The sequence below is a fragment of the Numida meleagris genome, chromosome 6 (genome assembly GCF_002078875.1).
Source record: "Numida meleagris isolate 19003 breed g44 Domestic line chromosome 6, NumMel1.0, whole genome shotgun sequence".
Taxonomy (NCBI): domain Eukaryota; kingdom Metazoa; phylum Chordata; class Aves; order Galliformes; family Numididae; genus Numida; species Numida meleagris.
The window spans coordinates 55401137-55421962 of record NC_034414.1 but is presented as its reverse complement, the minus strand read 5'-3'; the positions used below and the strand labels follow the sequence as shown (position 1 = coordinate 55421962).

Sequence of the window (20826 nt, the reverse complement as noted above, 5' to 3'; positions counted from 1 at the left end):
TAATCAAGAACACCCTTAGGAACAAAACAGAAGCAACCACAAATCAAGATGATTCTCTAGGTGATTTCAGTTGCTCTCAACACATGCAAATAATAAGACAGTAAGAATCCCAAGATCCTGCCAACTGAATTCTGCATCCCATTGCACAGATAAGAAATCTCCTGCAATGTTTTTGTTTTGTTGGGAAGAAGTCTGAAAGCAGAAGGCACGCACAAGTGCTGTCAACAGTAGAGTATGAGCCCATCATTTAGCATTAGTGATGTTTGTACATGTTTTTGTTAAACAGCATATTAAAACTTCCACGTGTGTGATTTATATTCATGAAAACAAGATTTACTTTCATGTTTTCAGTTTGAAAACGTGTTCTAAACACGTAAGGTCCTCAAAAATAAATGAGATACCCTATGCCATGTGCAACTTGAGAAACCTGTTATTTATAGCTATGTCTATGCAGGATAAATAGCTTCTTAACTTCCATCTTATAAGCCAGGACAAGTGGGAACTCGTATCCTTTTGTTGAGGAGTTATATGAAGAAGATATGGTGACCAGCACGCTGTTCCTTGGAAAGCGTTTGTCAGTTAAAACATAAAGAACATGAAGGAGCACTGAACAAAAACAGTTCACCAAGAAACGTGGAGGGTTAATCAGCCTAAGAAAAACGTCATTTCATTGCAAAAGCAGCAGAATGGGAATCCTGCAAGAAGATCCCGTTGCTTTTTCCCCCTCTTTACGCTGTAGCCAAGCTTTCTGCGAGGAAGGACTTACTACATTAACACACGCACGCAACAGCCTCGTCCCTGCTCCATCCTCTTACCAAGCGCGGTGATGTGCAGCCCTACCTGCCTTACAGAAGAACAAATCCTCCGAGAAACCACGACCGCACAATCACAATTCATCAAACACACTGCATCGCTCCCTTCACGCGAAGGGGTAACCCCTGTAACTGCTGCAGAGAGGGGGATGGCCTCTGCCTCATGAAGACCCCGCTCCACGCTGCGGAACCGCCTTGTGCTTCCTAAGGCCATCGGGGTCCGCACGCATGGGGCGAGAGGAACGCTGTAACTCCCCACAGCGTCAGCATTCTTTCAATAGCGAAGCCAGGGTCGCACAGGGGATGGTCGCATAGGGGATGCCCTATGTCTCTGAACACCACATAAACAAGATGTATTTTCAGAAACAAACGAACAAACCACCCAAGCCCCGCTCCCCGCACCGCCCGGTGCGCCCCGCTCTCCCTCGCACAGACCTGCGCTCCGGCCGCTCTCCGCCGCCTCAGCTGCCGCCCGCGCCTACGTGCGCCGGGGAGCGAGGGGCCGGGGAGCCGCCAGAGCCCGCTCCGCACCGCGCTGAGGCCGCGCCCACCCACTCTACGTGCAGCCCGGCAGCCGCGGCCCCTCGCTCCCCGCCCGCCTACGTGTGGCGGTGCATGCGGGGAGCGCCGGACGCAGTTCAACCCTACACGGCCCGGCCCCGCCGCCCTCCCTCACGGGGAGCCCCCACAGGGAGCAGTGCGCATGCTCGGGAGCTGCGCAGGCGCCCTGAGGGGCCGCCGGGCGGCGCGTAATGGCGGCGGGCTGAGCTGGGTGCCGGGCTGAGTGCTGGGAGCCGGGGCGATGAGCGCCGTGCCCGGGCTGCAGGAGGACTGCGAGGCGCTGCTCGGCGCCTTCCAGGAGGCCGACACCGTGCGCTTCGAGCGCTTCGCTGAGCTGTGGCGGGAGCGCCGCTTCCACACCATCTTCCAGTGAGTGATCGGCCCTGCCGTGCCCTTGCGGGTTGGCATTAAGCAATGTAACGTAGAGTGTTGCCTTTTTCACTCCGGATCTAATTTACTGCACGCAGTGCTGTTCATGAACGTAGGGCGCGGCCAGCTGTCGAGACTGTCAAGAGCTTGAGCCCTGTGGTAACGTTTTAAAGCTCCTAAAGCTTGCTGCTGTGTTATGTATGCTGTGACACCTGTGCTTTTACGGTCAGTTGCTGCAATGTACTCCTTTCTGTTTGCTGTAGTGGTAGAATGAGAGCTCTGGAGAGGAATAAGATCACAAAGAAGACCTTAGAGCTGGCCCAGCAGTACTTCTTGCCGCCGTATGCCTTCCAGATCAGAGTCGGTGCTCTGTACCTTCTGTATGGGCTCTACAACACGCAGCTCTGCCAGCCGAAAATAAAGGTAACTGCTACCAAGCCTCCTCCTTGGCGGGTGAGGGACATGAGATATTTTCATGGAATTATTAACGTTGGAAAGTGTTGCTAAGAGTATCTGTCACCCTTATAGTAAAGAAATTCTTCCTCATGCTTGTATGGAAGTTCTTACGTTCTGGATTGTGCCCATTGCTCCTTGTGCTGTTGCTGGGCACCACTGAAAAGAGCCTGCCATCATCCATTTGACTCCCACAAATTAGATATTTATAAACAGTGGGGAGATCAGCTCTCAGTCTTCTCTTCTCCGGGCTGAACAGTCCCAGGTCTCTCAGTCTTCCTTCGTACAGATGTTCCAAGCCCCTGTTCATCTCTGTGGCCCTTTGCTGTTCTCTCTACAAAAGTTCCCTGTCTTTCTTGAACTGGGGAGCCCAGAACTGGACAAAATAGTCCAGATGTGGCCCCACTAAAGCAGAGTAGAAAGGGAAGGATAACCTCCCTTGACCTGCTGGCCACGTGCTTTTTAATGTACCCCAGGACACTGTTGGCCTTCTTGGCCACAAGGGCGCACTGCTGGCTCATGGCCATCCTATTGTCCACCAGGACACTGAGGTCTTTCTCTGCAGACAGTGGGAAGCTAGAATGTTCTCGTCAAGTGTGGAGAGAACTCCATGAGAGCCTCAGTTATTTATTAGAATTTCAACAGAATGAAGACTGGTTAAATTATTTCCAGCTCCTGTTAAAACTAGAAGTGGAATTTGTAAATAGATGGAAAGTTTGAATATCTGAACGACGCATGCTTCCTTGCTGCCCCTAGGAGAGGAGATTGGTATAGAAATGAGTTAGAAAATCAGTGCAAGTGGTTTGTACAGAAACAATTGTGCATATTGTGTGCATATGCACAACTGAGTCCAAATTCCTTACACAGGAAACAAAGTATTCTACAGTGATGTCATTGCATCAAAAATCTTAATTATAGAGAAGTAATTGCCTTTTACAGAGATGAATTTAGGCAATTTTAAGGCCGCTGCTATACAGCAAACGTTGGAGAGTTCAGGAATCATCCAAGAAAGTAGCTTAGGTGGAGTGAAAATGAAGTGGGCCTAGCAGGTGGGAGAGGAGAGAAAGCAAGAAATGAGAAAGACTTTCTTGAGCAGAGCAGCATAACAATATTGTTTTTGATTTGTTGCAGATCAGAATTGCACTCAAGGATTGGCCTGAAGTCCAGAGCTTTCAACAGGATCTGATAAATTCCCAGCATTATGATGCAGCATACATCTTTAGGACACTGCGTTGTGCCAGAGCATTCCATTTCACAGCAATGCCAAAGCTGGTGAGTTATTTTGTTAACAACCTACCACTTTTAATAAAATATCTTCAGCTTTTAATGCCTGGCAGTTCAACAGCACTGGTGTGTTTGATGCTGTGTTAAGATGCACTGTGTCTTGCTTTATGTAACTAGGTACATAACATAAAGCTTAGAGGATGTTTGAACATAGCATCCTTCTCACCTGAAAATGTTTTTTTCAGTATCTAATGTTCTTATAATTTGAGATGCCTTATGATTTGCGCAAATGCTGAACTCTTGAGTTCAAGTGCTGGATTAAATTCTTGACTAGGGAATAATTTTGGAAAAGTGCTGATTGAGTGCTTGGCAATAAAGATGCGTGCTGTTGTTGATGAGATAGTTTTATGCCTTTCAGCATCACTTGACTGTTGGATATGCAGTTAAAACTTTCAAGACTAGGGGCGGTTTAAGTTGACTGTTTAAGTTACAAAGCCTTGTCTCCTGCTCTAGCTAAACTACAGAACTAAGAAGAAGATTCAGGAGAATGAATGTAAAGAAGAATTTAAGGACCCAAGTAACAGAGTAAGCAGCCTCATCACGAATGATGCTCTGGAGGTACAGTAACTTCAAACTATGATATAACCACTGGTTTCTTTTTTCTTCTGTTATTGAAATGCTATACATTCTCTAATTAGTCCAAGACTGTCCCTTATGCATTCCTTCTGGAATGCAGACTAAGGTAATCGTCTGTCTCAGCAATTTTTTCTGAATATTCAGAGACACGGTATTTATTTTGGAAGAACTTCTGTACCTGTTGTTACCGTATGGTACCCGTACCACACGCTCCCATGTTTTCTGGCTTTGCCTCAATAAGGTGTAAATAATAGAGGGAAAAATGGATGGCTGTCACTTGGGCAAACAAAAAAAAAGGAAAATGATGAGTTGGGGAAGGCAGGTTTGTTTTGTTGTGTCTGCAGATTGCAGCTGAAGGCTGGGTACTAGTAATAAAAGCTTAATCACCTGCAAGATTATAGCCTTATCTAACCTCTATTTCTCCTTTTAAAACTTGGTTTTCTTTAACATGTAAAATATTTATGTAAAAAAAAAGAACACAACAAAACAAAACAGTAATTCAAGCAGGCTATAGCTTGCATTGCACGTTGTGACTCAGTAGTAGGTCCTTGCTTAAAAAAAATCCAGTTATCTCTGAAATGTCAGTGTGAGAAGACTATAAAGTAGTTCCTCAGAAGAGATGAAAAAGGTGCCGTATTGGACTGAAACCTCTATGAGAGCTGAGCCTCGGTGTCACTGAGATTTCTTCTTAGTTTAAACAACAAAAGATACTCTTTCTTCTTTTGCTTATTTGGTGCACTGATGGGAAAGCACTAGGTAATGTTATTGCTAGGCTCCCTGAAGCTGAACTGATATAAATAATCTATTTCTAACATTTCTGTTAGTTCAGTGGTCTCCTAAAATTATATAATCTTGGTTTTCTTCAGTGCGAACTCGTATTGCTTTACTGCTGTAATCTTTTTCCTGAAAAGTGTCTTTTTTCCTGTTTTAGGAACTGATGAATATTCATGAGCACTATCAGAAAATGAAATGTGCCATATCAGCTGACAAATCCCAGCCAGACAAGGCCCTGAGCTTGATAAAAGATGAATTTGTAGTTTCTCTTAAAGACATAGCTTTGGAGCATCAGGAATGGCAGCAAAATAGATTGGTAGGTAATAATACCAACCATGATGCTGTGGCAATTTAACAGGTTATGTGAGAGTGTAAGAACTGGCATAGAGTGGGAATCTCAGTCTTGAGTAGAAGGAGCTGGAACACTGAAGACATGAAATGAGTAAAACTCAAGTAGAGCTATGGTGTGGCGGAAAGGACAGTGACTTGTGTGTGATACTGGCTCTATGATAACACGAATGTTTGCATAAAGGTAAGCCCTGGAATAACTGATTTGTGGATGGTATTAGAATGACTGCATGAAATATCTCTGTGGCAGTTTGTGGTCAAGGAAAGGTCATAGTGTGAGATTAGTGAAGAGAATGGGCATATGTGGTTACTGCTTTGTGAATGACTGATGTTTAAAAAATATTCTGTTTTGTGTTTTTCAGAAATTGTTACTAAAAGCTAAAGAAGCTGATGAAATGCCAAACAGAATGGAAGAAGGAACTTCACTAAAATCAGAAGTAAGAAGAATGAACTTGTTTGCTACATTGCACAGGCAAAATCTGTTAATTTCTTACCTTAAGACTACAGGCTAAGTGGTACATTTCAGGGCTTGACAGAGTCAAAGTAAGTTCCAGGGATAACTAGCAGAGTTGGGATTTTTAATTTAAATTGCATTGTTTTCTGTTAAGCTTTGAGCCTTCACTGCTGTGATAGTTCTTGGATGCTTGTATTAAAAAGATGCAGCCGCTTTCAGGCAAGCAAGGGAAAGAGCTGTATTTTCTTGGCCAAATACCTTTGTGATTCCTCCTGGAGTTTCACCTAAATGCAATAACCACTTTTTGTGCGACAAAATTCTCTTGTATTGTATTTGCCTGCTTGTTTCAACCTTGAATTTGACTAAGAAGTGAAGTTTCAAGCCTTATCTTCTGTTCCTGAGTGTGTAACTGAAGGCAATCCTTCAGTTTCTTAATGGAACTTGAACTTTTTTTTATTTAAGAAGCAATTTGTCGCCATTTATTAGGGAATTACAGCGATGGTGAAATACCGGTTAAGTCTGGTTTAAGAGTTCGTTTTAATGTTACTGTAATAGAAAATGAAACCTTTTTCTGAGTAATCCTTTTATTTCTTTGCAGGGTTCTGAAAGAGCAGATGCTTTGGCTAGAATCAAACGCAAGTCTTATTCTGCAGTTGTTGAGGTAGGTGTATAATTTGATGATAGGGATGTATTTATTTCTAAATGATAGTTTTAAGTACTAACAATGTAAACAGTTGATCAGAAAGGAAGGATTTAAAATTGCACTCTGTAATTCAGCTTTTGAATGTTCTAGTTTCCATATCTAAGACGTAGGGAAAATGTGAAGTTCTTATTATTTTTGTTAGATTTATGGAAACAATGCCAGTATGGTCTGTGCCTGGAGGTTTTTCATTTACAAGATATCTTTTGTCTGTTTTTAAGTAGATGGAATTTTAAGTAAATGGAATTAAAAAGTACTTGAGTTTAATGGTTCCTTGAGGCTTAGATGTTTGAAGCTTTTGAAAATGGAACTTGAGGGTTTAAAGCCAACTGGAAATTTTTGGAACATTGTTTCCCTAAGTACTACTCCAAAAGTATTGTTGAATTATCTTTCTTACGGCGGACCTACGATAAACATCGCAACATTATTTGTTTATTTAAATTGTTTATTGGAGAATTCATTATGAAACGAAACAGAGCTCTGGAATGTACAGCAGTTCAGACCTATGAATGAAGCACTAGGTGATGTACAGTAACACATGGCTATAGCAGTTAAACTTTTTTTAAAATCATTTTTACATATATTTACCTTCTAGGCCTCCAAATCCAGAAGACATCGTCAAGTAATATTAGAGTCTTCTGAATCAGGATCGGATTATGGGAAATCTCCAAGACGAAGTAAAAAAAACAGTGGGAGACCACAGCCAGCAGAGAAAAGAGGTTCTCTGGAAATAAGAGGTACTTTTCCATTGTGTTTAGGAAGAAATTCTTTACTGTTAGGGTGGTGAGACACTGGAACAGGTTGCCCAGTGAGGCTGTGGATGCCCCCTCCCTGGAAACATTCAGGGCCAGGCTGGATGGGGCTGTGAGCACCCTGCTCTGGAGACAGGTGTCCCTGCCTACAGCAGGGAGTGGAACTGGATGATCTTAAAGGTCTCTTCCAATGCAAACCATTCTGTGAATCTATGATTCATTTACGGATCTCAAGAAACTGGACTGGTATAGTTTTTTGCACTTACTCATGTTCCAAGTAATTGCACATCCCTGCTTCTGCATCTCTTTTTTTTTTCCTTTGGACTTGGAAGATATTACTTTGATCTCTATCTCCCAGTTCTGAAGGCATGGGAGTGGCTTTTGTTTTCTGAAGGAAGTCAGCTTTCTGATGTCCAACTTCTAACTGATAGAAGTTGCTCATCCATTTCAGTCTTTCATTTGACTTCTTGTTTATTAAAGGTTAACTAAGATTGAGCAGTGAGGTAGTTTGAATAAACCATTTTGAAGACAATGATTTCAAAGTTCCAAAGTCTGTCTTCTGATGTACTTAGCTTCCGAGAAAATTCAGCCCTCTTCAGAGGTGGCATTAGGCATTAGGCCACATTGCCTTTGCTTCAGAACAGTAGATGAAGTGTTGGAGAGGGAATAAGGAGAGGAATTTTGAATAATCTTTGAACTGAGCTGGTGATTAATATTGTTAGTTGCTTGTTATTGAGGGTTTCTCTAGTGAGCCATATGAAGATACTGGGAAACAGGTGTTTCTTCACAGCCTTTGACTGGAAAGTCAATACAGATGCAAGAGAACAGTCTTCTAACTGCTGAACCTGAGATGCAGAAGTGAAAAAACAAACTAACAAAAAAAACCCCAACAACCCAAAGCTGACATTTTTTCCTAAAAATCTATCTGCAGGTGAGATGCAAGCAGTAAAGGAAGCTGTTACTCGCCATATTGGGATGCCTGTAATCACAGAAGAAGACAGCTCAGATACAGAAGGTATGATGACTGAAATTCTAACAGGCTGTAGACTTGTTTTGTTAATTGCTCTCGTTAATTGTACCATGCTTTTTTTTTTTTAACTAAAATTGATATCTTAGACTGCTTTGTTTTGCTTTCTTGCAACAGCTAGGTTAGTTTTCAGCCTGTAAAGTGTTGCCTCAAATCCGAAGCTGACAGTTTGTTGCAAGCACACGTGATGGCAAAAACATGGGAGCGATGTTTTTTGTACGTAGAACGATTTCCACTGGCAGTTCATTGATAGTCTGATAGATCCTGCTTACATAAAGGAAGGCAGACATAAGAGCTAGACTAGAGATAATTGCTCTTAGCCTGAAAGAACAGGATTTAATTTTATTATTTAAAGGGAAACAAAGGGTTACGTGCAACTTCTGTAAAGGTCTAATGACATAGATGAGTTTGAGGAATACATATTTTGGAGTTAACTTTCTATCAAAAACTGTATGTAGCAGAAGGTTATCTTCATACGAGAGAGAATAATAACAAAATATGTTGATAGCAAAGGAGTACATCCTCTGATCACCTCAGTTAGCTGTAGACAATTTGAATTCATTCAACTTTTAGACAGGTTGAAGGCACAATGGCGTATTTAATATTGTACTTGATTTTATTTGCTCCTCCATCAAGTTGTCAAGATGTTTTGTCTCTAAATAGGGGGTATTCCTCAGTTCTTTGAATAGTTTTACCAGTAAGTTTTGAAGCATTAAAAAATAGCCATAAGCAGTCGTGTGCGTTATCTTGTGAGTATTCCGTATTAAAGATGTTTGTGAAGAGCAGAAAGCTCTCAAAGTTGAAGAAGTTTGGAAGTACAGTACTTTGTTAATCAGTGGGATTTTATTTAATATTTTGAACGATAACATGCCATAGAATCTAGAAAGATTATTTTCATATTTAAAGTCACGCAGAGAGGGATTAGGAGGGAATCTCAGGAGCTCATCTAATTCATTTCCTTCTTCTGGGCAGAATTAATTCTACTTTAATTATTCCCAGGAGGGAAGATAGATTGAAAAGTTTGTCAGAAAAATCTCATTTCCTTTCAGAATTACCTCTCTCCAAGAGGAGAAGACGACGCTAGGATCCTGTTGGAGAACATTAATGTGAATTGTAATGACAAAATGTAAATGTCAGATGTAACACAGAGTGCTTGTTTGGATTCCTTTGGATGTACAACAGGAATTGGCTGGGAGCAGAGCTACAGGTGACACTGAAATATTGGTAGTGACTGGTGTACTTTAGCAGTCTCACGGTACGGCACCTCGTGCCTTTATTCACCTAGCTAATGATTCCTGTGAGAGAAGAAGTTGCTATGCACTGCTTGAGATGGGAAGAGAGAGAAGATGGATACTTCTTGTATTTAGTTTGTATAATGAGAGTAATCACTTGGAACTCATGTTGACTTGCAGTGACTTCTTAGCTGACACTCTTGAAAGAACAGCTCACAAAATACTTGCCTGTATACAAGATGTTTGGAACATTTTATCATCTGTGAACGTAAAACTTAGTGACTGTTTAAAATTTGTACAATAAATTATTTCTCACGGTTTACTTGCTACGTTTTATAGCATCCAAATTCAGCAATATTTATCATGGATCCCATAGGTGTGGGAAATGAACTTGATGGTAAACCTTTTATTGTGTTCAGTCTCCAGCAGATCTGGCTTTGTTGTATATTTGAATGAGGAAATGCAGTGCGTGTTTATTGATTTTTGCAGGTGACACCAAGCCGTGTTAGGGCAGGACTAGAACTCGAAATGATCTTTATCAATTGGAGCGGTGATGTGAAAGAGGTAGGAATGGAAATAAACATGAAGCTTAGCACTAAGAACAGGTACAGAGTGGGGAACAATTGCTAGGCAACAGTACTGCAGCAAAAGCAGAAAGACTGAGAATCATGGACTGGAGTATTTTCTGCAAACAGTAACATCCTCTAGCATTTCTGTCACCATTCAGCCCTATAAGGCCATAGGCTTAAGTACTCTCTTATGACTATGATAATTAAAAAAAAAGTGGATAATTATTCTTTGGTATTTTCTCCAGATGAACACGGCTGCAAAAAACACAACCTGTCAAGAAAGGCCAAGGAGTTTGAGGTGTCCTTTTCTGCAAGAATAAATACCAGATAGAAATAGGAAAGATGTTTTTGACATAAAAGCGGCCTACACTGAGTGAATTAGTGTGGTAGGTATTTCAAAGCCCAAAGGAATGGAAGTGCCTTTACCTAGATGAAGGAACTCTTAAGAGGAAATAGAAAGGGTTGGAATATAAAAAGGGCATATTTTAAATGCATTAGTTGGTAAGGAGGAACGGGCCTAAATGACAAACATGTTGGACACTGGAAAATTAATAATTAAGCACCAGTGTTGCGCTCAAACCCTTGTTTATGGACAACAAGGAAGCGCTTTATTAAAAAGCCAAAAACGTATTGTAATTGACTGAAGAATTATATACTAGTAATCACCATTTGTTTAGCAAAGCTGAAGGATCTTCTAAGCAGACATTTGAATGTGTGGATGCCACGTTTAGAAGCGGGATGTGGGTGATGAAAAGCAGGATACACTTGGAAACTTTCAGCTGACATCAGTTTAGAAACAGCTTAAGTGGAAGACATTTTCCAACGTAATTTTTATTCCAGTGGAAAAATCTGCAAGGTCCAACCAAGTAAAGGTAAGTGCAAAAGGCTGCACTTGAAAGGACAGGTTAAACGTGAAGAGCAGCGAGGGAATGCTTGACTGAGCAGCTGTTTTCATTCTGGAGCTTTTTGCAGCTCTCAAACTGAAGGTGCATCAGCAATGTGGTGGTGATATGGAAAATTACACATGCCCTGGATGAAAGTGGCAATATGTATGGTGTGCGGTTTGGGGAGTATGTGGACACCATCTGTAGAAGACTAACAAAAAAAAAAATAAGTGAAAAAAATAAGACTCTGTGTGAGTTCAGTGGGGAAAGAAGAGTGACTGTAACAAGTCTTCATAGCTATAGAATGTGTATGCAGACTCTTACAGGTCACAGCAATATTAAGAAACGAATTGGACCACTACTGTTGGAAAAGCCCTCTTCGATCAGCTAGCCCCAAGCTCAGCTGTGGGCTGCACCTCAGCCTGCTGCGGCTCCAGCTCAGTTCTCGACACATGGCTCTGTGCTGAGTCTTCACCTGTGTTCGGTATCCTACTGCCATATCGGGAAGGTGCTGGAGCTCCTCGAGGCGCTGGAAGTCGCGCAGCATTTTGGGAGAGAGCTGTGAAGAGCGGGTGAAGCCGATTATCCTCCCCAGCTGGGTTTTTATGGCAATTTTCACCCTGTGCCGTCTCTGTAGCGCACCCGGGGGCTGCGGGCAGTGGTTATGGGGCGCAGTCTGGTACAGAGCCCCGCTCCCGCCAGAAAGCCGCACCGCCCGCAGCCAGTGCGGCTCCGTGCCCGGGGGCGGGCGGCGAGAAGGCGGCGGGGCCGGGACCCCCTCCGCGAGAACCGGGGGCTCCCCCCGCCGCGAGGCGGGCGGCGGGGAGGTGCCGTGCGGGTCGGTCAGCGCGTACCCTCCTCGCTGCCGGCGGCCCGGCCGAGCTCCGCGTCCCCAGCCATCGCCATCGGGAAGCCGGGCCGCGCCGCTGCGGCCATGGCGACGGACGGTGAGTGCAGGCGGGCGGCGCCCGGAGCGGGGGCGGCCTCCCCCGGTGAGCGCTGCGGGGGAGGCTGGTCCCTCTCCCTCGGCCGGGGGCTGCAGCTGCGGGGCTTCTCCGAAGGAGAGGGGTGTTGGTGTGGCCTCCGCCCGGAGAGGGGCGGGCAGGTAGGAGCGCGGGGATACGTGTTTTGGGGGAGAGAAACCGCGTAACAACGCCTGCTTTAAAAAGCACGAACAAAGAGCAGGTGGCCTTGTGGTTTGGGAGGCTCGGCTGCGTCCATGTGCTTCCAGGCACGGCGGGGCTGCTGGGGTTCTGACCACGCTCGTTTGGAGGGTAATCGCCTTCCGTGCTCCGATCGATTCCACCGCTGCTGTCACCGCCCGGGGTGAACCCGGGCTGCGGTAGAGCCCGGCTGCAGGGAGGGCAGGCATTGCTGCTCCCACCTCAGGTCACAGCCCCCCCACCCCCAGTTACAACCCAGCTCTGCACTGTTACCGAGGTCTCAGGAATTTCTCTGTATCTTTCCCCAGCTTGTTTGGCGGACAGACAGACCTGGTAGCCTTGGGGGATGTCAGGATGGCACGCCTCAGTTCATAAGCTTGCAATAACAAAATCCTAAGCTTGAGCTTTTCATAATGATTGGACTTACTGGGGAGACTAATTTCTCTCTTCCTTTTGTCTTTCAGTGACTCTCACTTGTGTTTGTTGTTCCGCGCTGCCTTGCAAGTCTGTGCCCCAAAGAGGAGGTGACCTTGGACAAGGCCCGGACTGACATGATGTGGATGCAGCCTTTGGAGGACTCCTCTTGTGAATGTGAGTAGATGGAACTAAGAGGTCAGTAGAGAGTGAAGCAGTTATTTCTGGTGCTGTACATGACCTCCTCACAAGCCTAACTAACATCAGAGGCGGAGTTCAAGTGTTATTAAACTAATTGTAAGAAGGTGGCCTGGAGACACGTGCGTTGCCTTTTGGTTCAGCTACTGAAGCTTTGGTGTGGATCATCATTTTCCAGCCTTCTTTTAGCAGAGCTTTGCTTTGCAAAGTAGGAAGCATTTGTGCTCCACTGGGGGCTGTTCCTTTAGTTCCTGTTGCGCGTTGCTGTCCTGGGGCTGCCTCTGCCTCTCACTGGTGCTGCAGTGAGACCAAGCTAATAAACCCTGCTTAACTCATCTGACTTGGTCCAGAGCAACTGGAGCATCTTGCACTGCTTGCTTTTTTCTGCTTGTTTTGTGTGTTGGGTCAGACCTGGCAGAAGTTCCTTTACTCCTCAGCAGTCCGTATCTCAGCCTTAGTTGTCTTGTCTTTTAGAGCTACGTGCTCTGGGCTGTACTGTTTTCAAGGCTTCTCATGTGCTTTGTGTTCTTTACCTTCCTTGCTGGCTTGCAGTATCTAATCTTGGTAAGCACATCGAGGAGTTAATTCCTTATATGCTTGACAGTTAGTAAATGTTTTGATTGAGGAATAATACCTTAAGCACAAAAGACCTGAGGAGTATTCAATATTAGGATGCATTTCCTGGACTTGGTAAGATGGTGTACTTGTATTAAATTCCATTCAGATATAAACTGATCTTTTTCAAGTGGGCAGAGGTGCATTGTTCTGTTTAGCTTTCTGTCATCTGGCAGATGCCAACCCTGCCTGTACTTGCATGGAGCAGTGGCACCATCAGTGGAACGCAGGGTTTGTGTTGATCAGAGAACCCAGGGTGGAGCAGGGGCATCCTGTAGCTCAGGTGGTGTCAGCTTCTGTCCTTGAATCAGAGCTGTTCCTCAGAGAAAGGAATAATAGCCAGAGTGCCTCTCTTCCTGTGTGATTCTGGGCTGCCAGAAGAGGTGGTGGTAATGACTTGCGGTGATCCACAGATATGTGTCTGAGCAGTCTGCTCTGATTTTTATTGTTAAATAATTCATTGTTCCTGCTGGCTGAGGGATCAGAAATGAAGCAAGTTTGGTCTCCAGAAGCTTTGGCTTCAACCCAATTTGAAATGAGAGCAGCTTAGACACAGTTCAGGTCAGTGCTGGAGTGAGCCAAATGCTGCAGATCACTTGCATACACTTCTAATGGTAAGAAATGCGGTCTCCTTGCAGTAGTGAGTGTACGTCAGGTGTTTCTAAATGAAAAATTTAGCAAGAGGATGTATTGAAAAGATGAGTTAAATGGACACGCAGGTCACTCTTCAGAGCAGAATCATAGAATCGTTAAAGTTGGAAAAGATCTTTAAGATCACCAAGTCCAACCACCAACCCGTCACCACCATGCTCACTAAACTGTATCCCTCAGTGCCACCTGTACACGTTTCTTTGAATGCTTCCAGGGATGGTGGGCCCAGAAAAGTTTGTTTCATTGTAGGTGGATTTTGTTTTTCCTCATTAGGAACCCGTGGTGTACAGAGAAACTAGCAGTGTTATGGAGATGTCCATGTTTTCTGCTGTGGGTCAGTGATATTGAGGCTTAACCACATTGCACCTCTGCAGCCCTGCTTGTTGCACAGGTGAGCGTGTTGTCCATATTCCACCTGAAGGCAACTTCACTCCGTTCAAGCTTTTAATTAAACAGCGTGCATTTGTGTCACTTTGTGTACATGGATATCATTAATAATTATTGGGGCAGTAATAAGATCACAGGCAGAGTAACTGAATCCTAGTGGCTTAAAAAAACCCTAGGAAAAGGATGTGAGTCTGGTGTAACACCCTAGAGCTCCCATTCATATGGCTTTCAAGATCTTTGTTAATATGCTTAGAAAATACAGGCAAGACTGTTGCATGGTCCTTTAAAGAAATAGGTCAATAAACTTGTAACAGCAATTCAGAGACTGGTTGATTAGCTTGCTTCATCTGACTGAGTGGCATGTAGATGTGGGTCTTGAGTTTTCATGGTGGTGTTAGGAATTAGAAGATAGGTGCATATTGCAGCTCAGTGTTTTCCAGGAGTGGATAAAACTCGGTGTTGGGGCAAGGTGAATCCCTCAGTCCTGTGTTTCCTCAGCAGTGTTGGGGGATCATAGAATGAGCTATGCCTCTTCTAATGTGTGATCCTCTGTTGGGCTGGGCAAGCATTCACCCTGCCATGATGGTTGGAAGGATGGGAAATGAAGGGCTTAGCATGGCCTCCAGCTCTTCCACCAGGGGTCCCTCACTGTGATTTTCTGCCTTTGCGCATTGCTTGCCCTAGGAAATTACAGACTCACAAAATGGTTGGGTAGGAGGGGACCTTAAAGCCCACCCCAGCCCCGACCCCCTGCCATGGGCTGGGTGCCCCTCACCAGCTCAGGCTGCTCAGGGCCGCATCTATGGCCTGGGGCACCTCCAGGGATAGGGCACCTGCAGCTCTGGGCAGCAGTGCCAGGGCCTCACTGCCCTCTGGGCAAAGAGTTTCTGCCCAACATCTAACCTAAATCTCCCCTTTTATGCATGCTTGGAGCCACCTTTGTGCTTGTATGCCAGCTAGCTGGCTGTAAAATTGCATGTAACCATGGGGAGCTTTGCTGAGTCCTGCCACACCAGTGTGCTTGAAAACCCTTCTGTTTGAAAATAATCTGAGTTGTTAGATACTTTGATGTTGCTTCATTTTGACATAACGTTGCTTGAATTCTTGCTAACAATAGACCTGCATCGCATCTGGTTGTGCTGAGAGCAAATCTTGAAAGACTCCTGCTTTGTGCGAAATATTGATTGCGATTGTGTGTTCTTTTCTAAATACTTGAAGCACGGTTAATTTTATAAAGAGGCTGAGTTTGTGCTTACACGCTGTCCCCAGGAGAAAACGTTCAAAGAGAAATACATACTCAGGCTTCAAAATGGCTTGCAAAATAGATTGGAGAACATTTAAAATCTGTTTCCTTCCTGTTTTGATGAGCGTTGAAGTAGAGAGTATTCTCCAGGGAAACTGCCTCTGAGGAGAGCTTGCTTTGGGCATGATCATTCACGAAGGCAGGCAACTGCTCTGGGAGAGGGTGGGGAAGGATTCAGCTAAGAGCTGGATGCAGTGGCAGGGTGTAGGCAGTATTATTGCTCTGAGGAGAGGCCAGCTTAAGGGCCTGTGGGCCCTGGAGCCAGGTTTCTAAAGATATTTTTAGAGGTTTGAAGACACAAGTGAGGCAGCAAACCAAGCTTTTTGGGGCATGTAGGACACCTTAAATCAAATCTGGCCCCAGAGCCTTGCTGGTAATGGCTGTAGCACTAATTTAGTATGCTTAGGTCATGGTGAAATGGATCCTTTTGGTGCAGACGGGCCATTAAGGAGGAAGTCCTGCGAGCGTGGTGCTGGATCTGCGGATGCGCTGTGCTCTGTACTGGAAGCGCTGCGGCAGCAAGAGGACTGTGAGCTGCATAAGGGATTGTAAAACAAAGGTCTGCGGCTTGTCTTCCCTCTAAGTGATGATGCCAGCTTTGCCTCGGGGACCCATCTGCAGCAGTCCATAACATTTATTGTGCATGTTACTTTCTTGAAGTGTTCCTTTGGTTCCCGTGCATGTGGAAAACAAGGGTGTACCATCTGGTCAGGTTAAGTCCTTCCATGGGGCTGCTTAGTTGCAGAGCTGACTCTTAGCAAAATAGGAGTAGTCCTAATTATCAGGAGAGGTTATCTAAAAACATCAGGCAGCTTTGCTTTCAAAAGCAGCCTCTTACGTGCTTCAGATAGGTTGACGTCATGATTGGTGGGGTTAAGTAGTCATTAAGGAGACCTTGTGTTCATTTCCCATTGTATGATCTATTGCTTATGACTCCTGTGCTCTGGGAAAGCTCGATCAATTATCCAGCAAGGGCTTCTGATGAATCTGTCAAGGGGCTGGGGAGGCACGAGCTCCATAAGCTTGTTCTTTGAGCTGCTCTTTAGGCACACAGGCCTTGTGCTGGCTGTTCTTTGTGTAGTTTTAGGAGATGAATTCCTACTTAAAAGAGGATATAGCTATCGTCTATTTATCTGATAAGTATCTGCTGAATTTATTACAGTGACTGTAAACAAGTCCAATTAGACATGTCTTATTCAGTCATGGATGTCACAGAATCATATAATTGCAGGGGTTGAAAAGGACCTCAAGAGATCATCGAGTCCAGACCCTGTGCTAAAGCAGCTCCCTACAATAGGTCACACAGGTAGGCATCCAGACGGGTCTTGAGTATCTCCATAGAGGAAGACTCCACAGTGTCTCTGGGCAACCTGTTCCAGTGCTCCATCACCCTCACTGTAAAGAAGCTCTTCTGCATGTTAGTATGGAACTTCCTATGTTCAAGTTTTAGGCCATTGCTCCTTGTCCTCTCACTGCGCACTGCTGAGGAGGGCCTCATCCATTTGCCTCCCACCTCCCTGTAGATATTTATAAACGTTTCTTGGATTCCCTCTCAGTCGTCTTTTCCCCAGGCTGAACAGACTCTCCCAGAACAGACCCAGGATACCACTTCATCAACACCTACAGCCACATGAAAAATTGCAGAGGGAAGCTTCAGTCATTCTGACCTGTCCTTTTTGCACATGCCTTTGGTGTTTCTCTGGGCCCTGCACAGAAGGCATGGCTGAGACTCATAGAATCACAGAGTATCACGAGTTGGAAGGGGCCCATCAGGATCATGGAGTCCAACTCCTGGCTCCACACAGGAGCACCCTGTGTCAGGGCTTCAGTCCTCCTCCTGCTGCTGACTTCCTGAGGTAGGCAGTGTTACAATGTCTTTATGGCTCAACTGTACGCCATACTGGGTGCCATAATTAGCCTTCATTGGCTTTAACAGGGTCTAAAAGCACCTGGGACCTCAGGAGGTAGTGCTTACTTCTACAGCTGGCTGACATGGTTTTAGATGCTAGTTATATTTTTTCTAAGTGCAGTTTGGAGGATACCCAAACTACTTAGCTTGGTCAAAAAATATATTTTTGAGACACTTAAACACTTCTTACAAAAATGTGGAAAATCAGAATGTGATTTACATCTCACAAGTGTCTAGACAGCATATGCAGATAGTGTATTGTTTAAAAAAAAAAAAAATCCATCAAACCTCTCCCAGCACTTCCTCCTGAGAAGCAAATGCTTATATAGTTGGAAAAAAAAAAAAGATTTGGTGACTGAACCCAGTAATTTTCATACAGATCTATTCGGTCCTCTGCGCTATCTCACAGAGATTGAAAGAAAAGAGCTTTCTAAAGGGGTTAATTGCTCCTTGGTTGGTACTTTCTCTTTTCCTAACCATTAGCTCTTCAAGGGGATTCTGCAGATAGAAGGCCTCTGCACATGAGTAATTCCTGTTGGTACTGCTGTTAATTCAATCAGAGGATCTGTATTTGAGCCACTTTTCGAAGGTGGTTATCGGGATCTTGGGTTGTCATCTGCAGCAAACAACTTGCAGTAGATCTTTCTCCTTTTCAGTATTTAATTTTGCTCTCAGAGAGACAAGGAAGAATGGCTTTCAGCGGAGAGTACCTCTCAGGAGTGCACTTCTGGCCTGATGAGTGAAGGGGAGAGGGCTTTTTCCCAGTGGGTTAGCAAGCTATCAGAAACTAACAGCCAGGACAGCCATCAGTAGCAGACTCTAGCAAGTCATGCTCAAGAAACGCAAGTATTAATAAAGTGCAGACAGTGAGTTCCCCTTTGGGAAAAGTACTGCAGTGTGATTTCTGAAGTCCTGAGGTCGCAAACTGGAGAAAAGCGTTGGAAGAAGTGTGGGGGAGGGAAGACAGACACTGAGCTGAACAGAGAACATTGGAGAAAAAAAGGAAAAGACTGTGACTTCTGGCAAGGATCTTCAGTGGAAACAGGGTGAGAGTCTTGCCTGCAGGCTGGGCCATGGCATCTATTGATATAGATGAAAGAAGAAAGAATTTCTTGGAGCTGGAGTAAAGTAAATGTGGTTACGAAGTGTGGTTTTCCATTATATCTTTACATGCATCTTCGAACTGTGTAATTGTCATTTAATGTTTTGGTTACAGAAAATAAATGGCCCAGTTTCTGAGAATTATATTGGAGGATGGGCAGTCGTGACACTTTGCATCCCCAAGGGTAAAGCAGGCTGTAACATTGGCAGGTGGGATTGTCTGGCAGCACGAATTTGCAAAACACCAGTGCATTAGCAAAGCCACTGTTCAAGCTGATCTGGGAGATGGTAGTGCAGGATTTCTGTTGGAGGGAGGTGTCATTTGATGACAAGCCCTAGTTGAAATATTTTGGCATCAATCAGAGCTGTAGCAAATCTGGACCTTGGGAGTTTGGGGTGAGTTTCTGACAAGGATGAGTGTTTATTCTACATTGTGGGTATTTTACTTCCTCATTCTTTGGTAACTGGACAAAATGAGCCTAAAACTTTTTATCAGGCAATGGCAGGGGGGACTGAACCACTGTCTGTTCCAGGGTGGATATTTCTTCCTCTCTTGTTACCTAGTGACTCTCTGGAACCAACGTTTTATAACAACTTTTGTTAAAAATTCTTACGAAACTTTGCATTTTGAAGCCCGTTTTGCATAACCTGCTACGGTTACCCTTTGTGCTTAAAAACTTTGAGTCAACCCTGAAGAACAATGCAATCACCGTAACAATCACGTACACACTGTTTAACGTGTGGGAGGTTTTTGTCCTCTTTCTTGTTTTGCAGCAATTTAAATCCTCAGAGTTTCTTTTCAAGGGAGCAGGTGAAAGGAAATAAGGGATTTTTTTTTTTCCATTGCCACAAGGACTTGAAAGTTATTTGCTGTAACAGCTGAGAATTTTCACTTAATCGCTCTGCACTCACCTCAACAACAAGTATTGTTGTTCGATGAAGGATTACATTTTAGCTGGTGAAGTTATGATGGTTGCATTCAAGCAACATTTGTCTTTTGAACAAACGTAGCTGTTGCATGAAGCTACAGTTAGTTAGTAGTTACAAGTTAGTTCGATTTCCAATTACAAAAATCACTTCAGATGGTCTGTACTTCTCAGACCCCGCAATTGTACATTTTATGGTGCAGAAGTCAAAGACAGCCTGGAAGCAAATTAAGGTATATTCCTACTGCCAAAACTTACACTGCCTGCTATGTTTTTTATTGCAGGGATCTGACAGCCCTTCTGTGATGCTGTATGTCAAGGGTGGTCAGCTTGCTTGGCTCCAAGAGCCGCTTGCTGACATTTCCATGCAATGGAGAACTGTATGATGAGCACCTAGTGTCATGGAGAACCATAGTATGGGGCACCTCATGGGTGGGAGAGTACAGTGAATTCTCTGGGATCCCTCTCCTCGGTTACAGAGGAGTCAGTGTCCAACAATGCTCTCATTTTAGCCCCAATTCTGGCAAACTCTCACCATTGTGGCTCCCCAGGAGCTCTGAGGCTCGCTGCGTGACTTAGTCTGAAATGTTCCAAAATGGCAAAAGAGTTGGAATTTAGCAGAAGCAAATGGCAAGTGCTATCTTGAGAAAGGAGTCCTCAAGCTGTTGGTTTCACAGGCTATGCTGATACAGCTCAACACATCCCAGTTTGATGCTGCTTGTGTCTCCTTTATTACTGGGTCTCTCTATAGTATGTGCTGCAACGACAGGGAGACAGGAGATGTGCTGTTCTCTTTGACAGCTATGTTTTCTCTGCAAATGGATTTAGGTGTGTCCAAATGATAAAGTTTAGCCCTTTAGTTGAGGTGACAGTGCTGCCACATGCTCAGAAGCAATGGGTCAGCCCCCCAAGCTTCCAACCTGACATTGAAAATCAGCAGTTGCAAGTCTCAGGAAGAGCACACACTCTGACTCTTCAACCTTTAGTCTGTATACTGCTGATTTTTCAGGTATTTCTTCTGCAAATATGAGAGCTAGAAACAAAAATATAAAGCAAAGCTGAGTTTCTCACTTGCAGTTACATCGGTCTTAACTCTTTAGGTTTAAGAAAATCATCAAGTAACTTCAGCTTGATAGCAACTCTGATAACAGCTGCAGGGTACTCCTTTTGCAGGGAAAGGAAGTGGATAAAAGGTTTCTGAATAGCCTAGTAGGGGAGAAATGACTTTTATAAGCACATTATTTTCAGTGTTCCTTGGCAAGAAGCGTGCAGGACATGTCATCATGTATTTACCTGGCTGAAGGCACAAGGACAGACCTCCAGGGATGCTCCTCTTCTGCTCATTTGTTTTCCCGTTGCTCTCT

The 20826-nt window shown here is 44.3% G+C and overlaps 1 protein-coding gene across 1 annotated transcript; it reads left to right on the top strand.

The window, feature by feature from the left end:
* Positions 1468 to 9664, top strand: SNAPC1 (small nuclear RNA activating complex polypeptide 1). The gene is made up of 10 exons (XM_021403705.1): positions 1468 to 1742; positions 2006 to 2165; positions 3327 to 3467; positions 3933 to 4037; positions 4987 to 5145; positions 5540 to 5614; positions 6230 to 6292; positions 6927 to 7068; positions 8015 to 8098; positions 9160 to 9664. Exons 1-10 carry the CDS (start codon positions 1615 to 1617, stop codon positions 9192 to 9194), a joined length of 1092 nt encoding a protein of 363 aa, XP_021259380.1. The 5' UTR covers positions 1468 to 1614; the 3' UTR covers positions 9195 to 9664.

Bases quoted from the DNA above. Each gene is read 5' to 3' on its own strand.
- SNAPC1 (XM_021403705.1), top strand. From the start codon at position 1,615: ATGAGCGCCGTGCCCGGGCTGCAGGAGGACTGCGAGGCGCTGCTCGGC. The intron at 3,468-3,932 runs GTGAGTTATTTT...CTCCTGCTCTAG, and splicing joins TCACAGCAATGCCAAAGCTG to CTAAACTACAGAACTAAGAA. The intron at 8,099-9,159 runs GTATGATGACTG...ATTTCCTTTCAG, and splicing joins AGACAGCTCAGATACAGAAG to AATTACCTCTCTCCAAGAGG.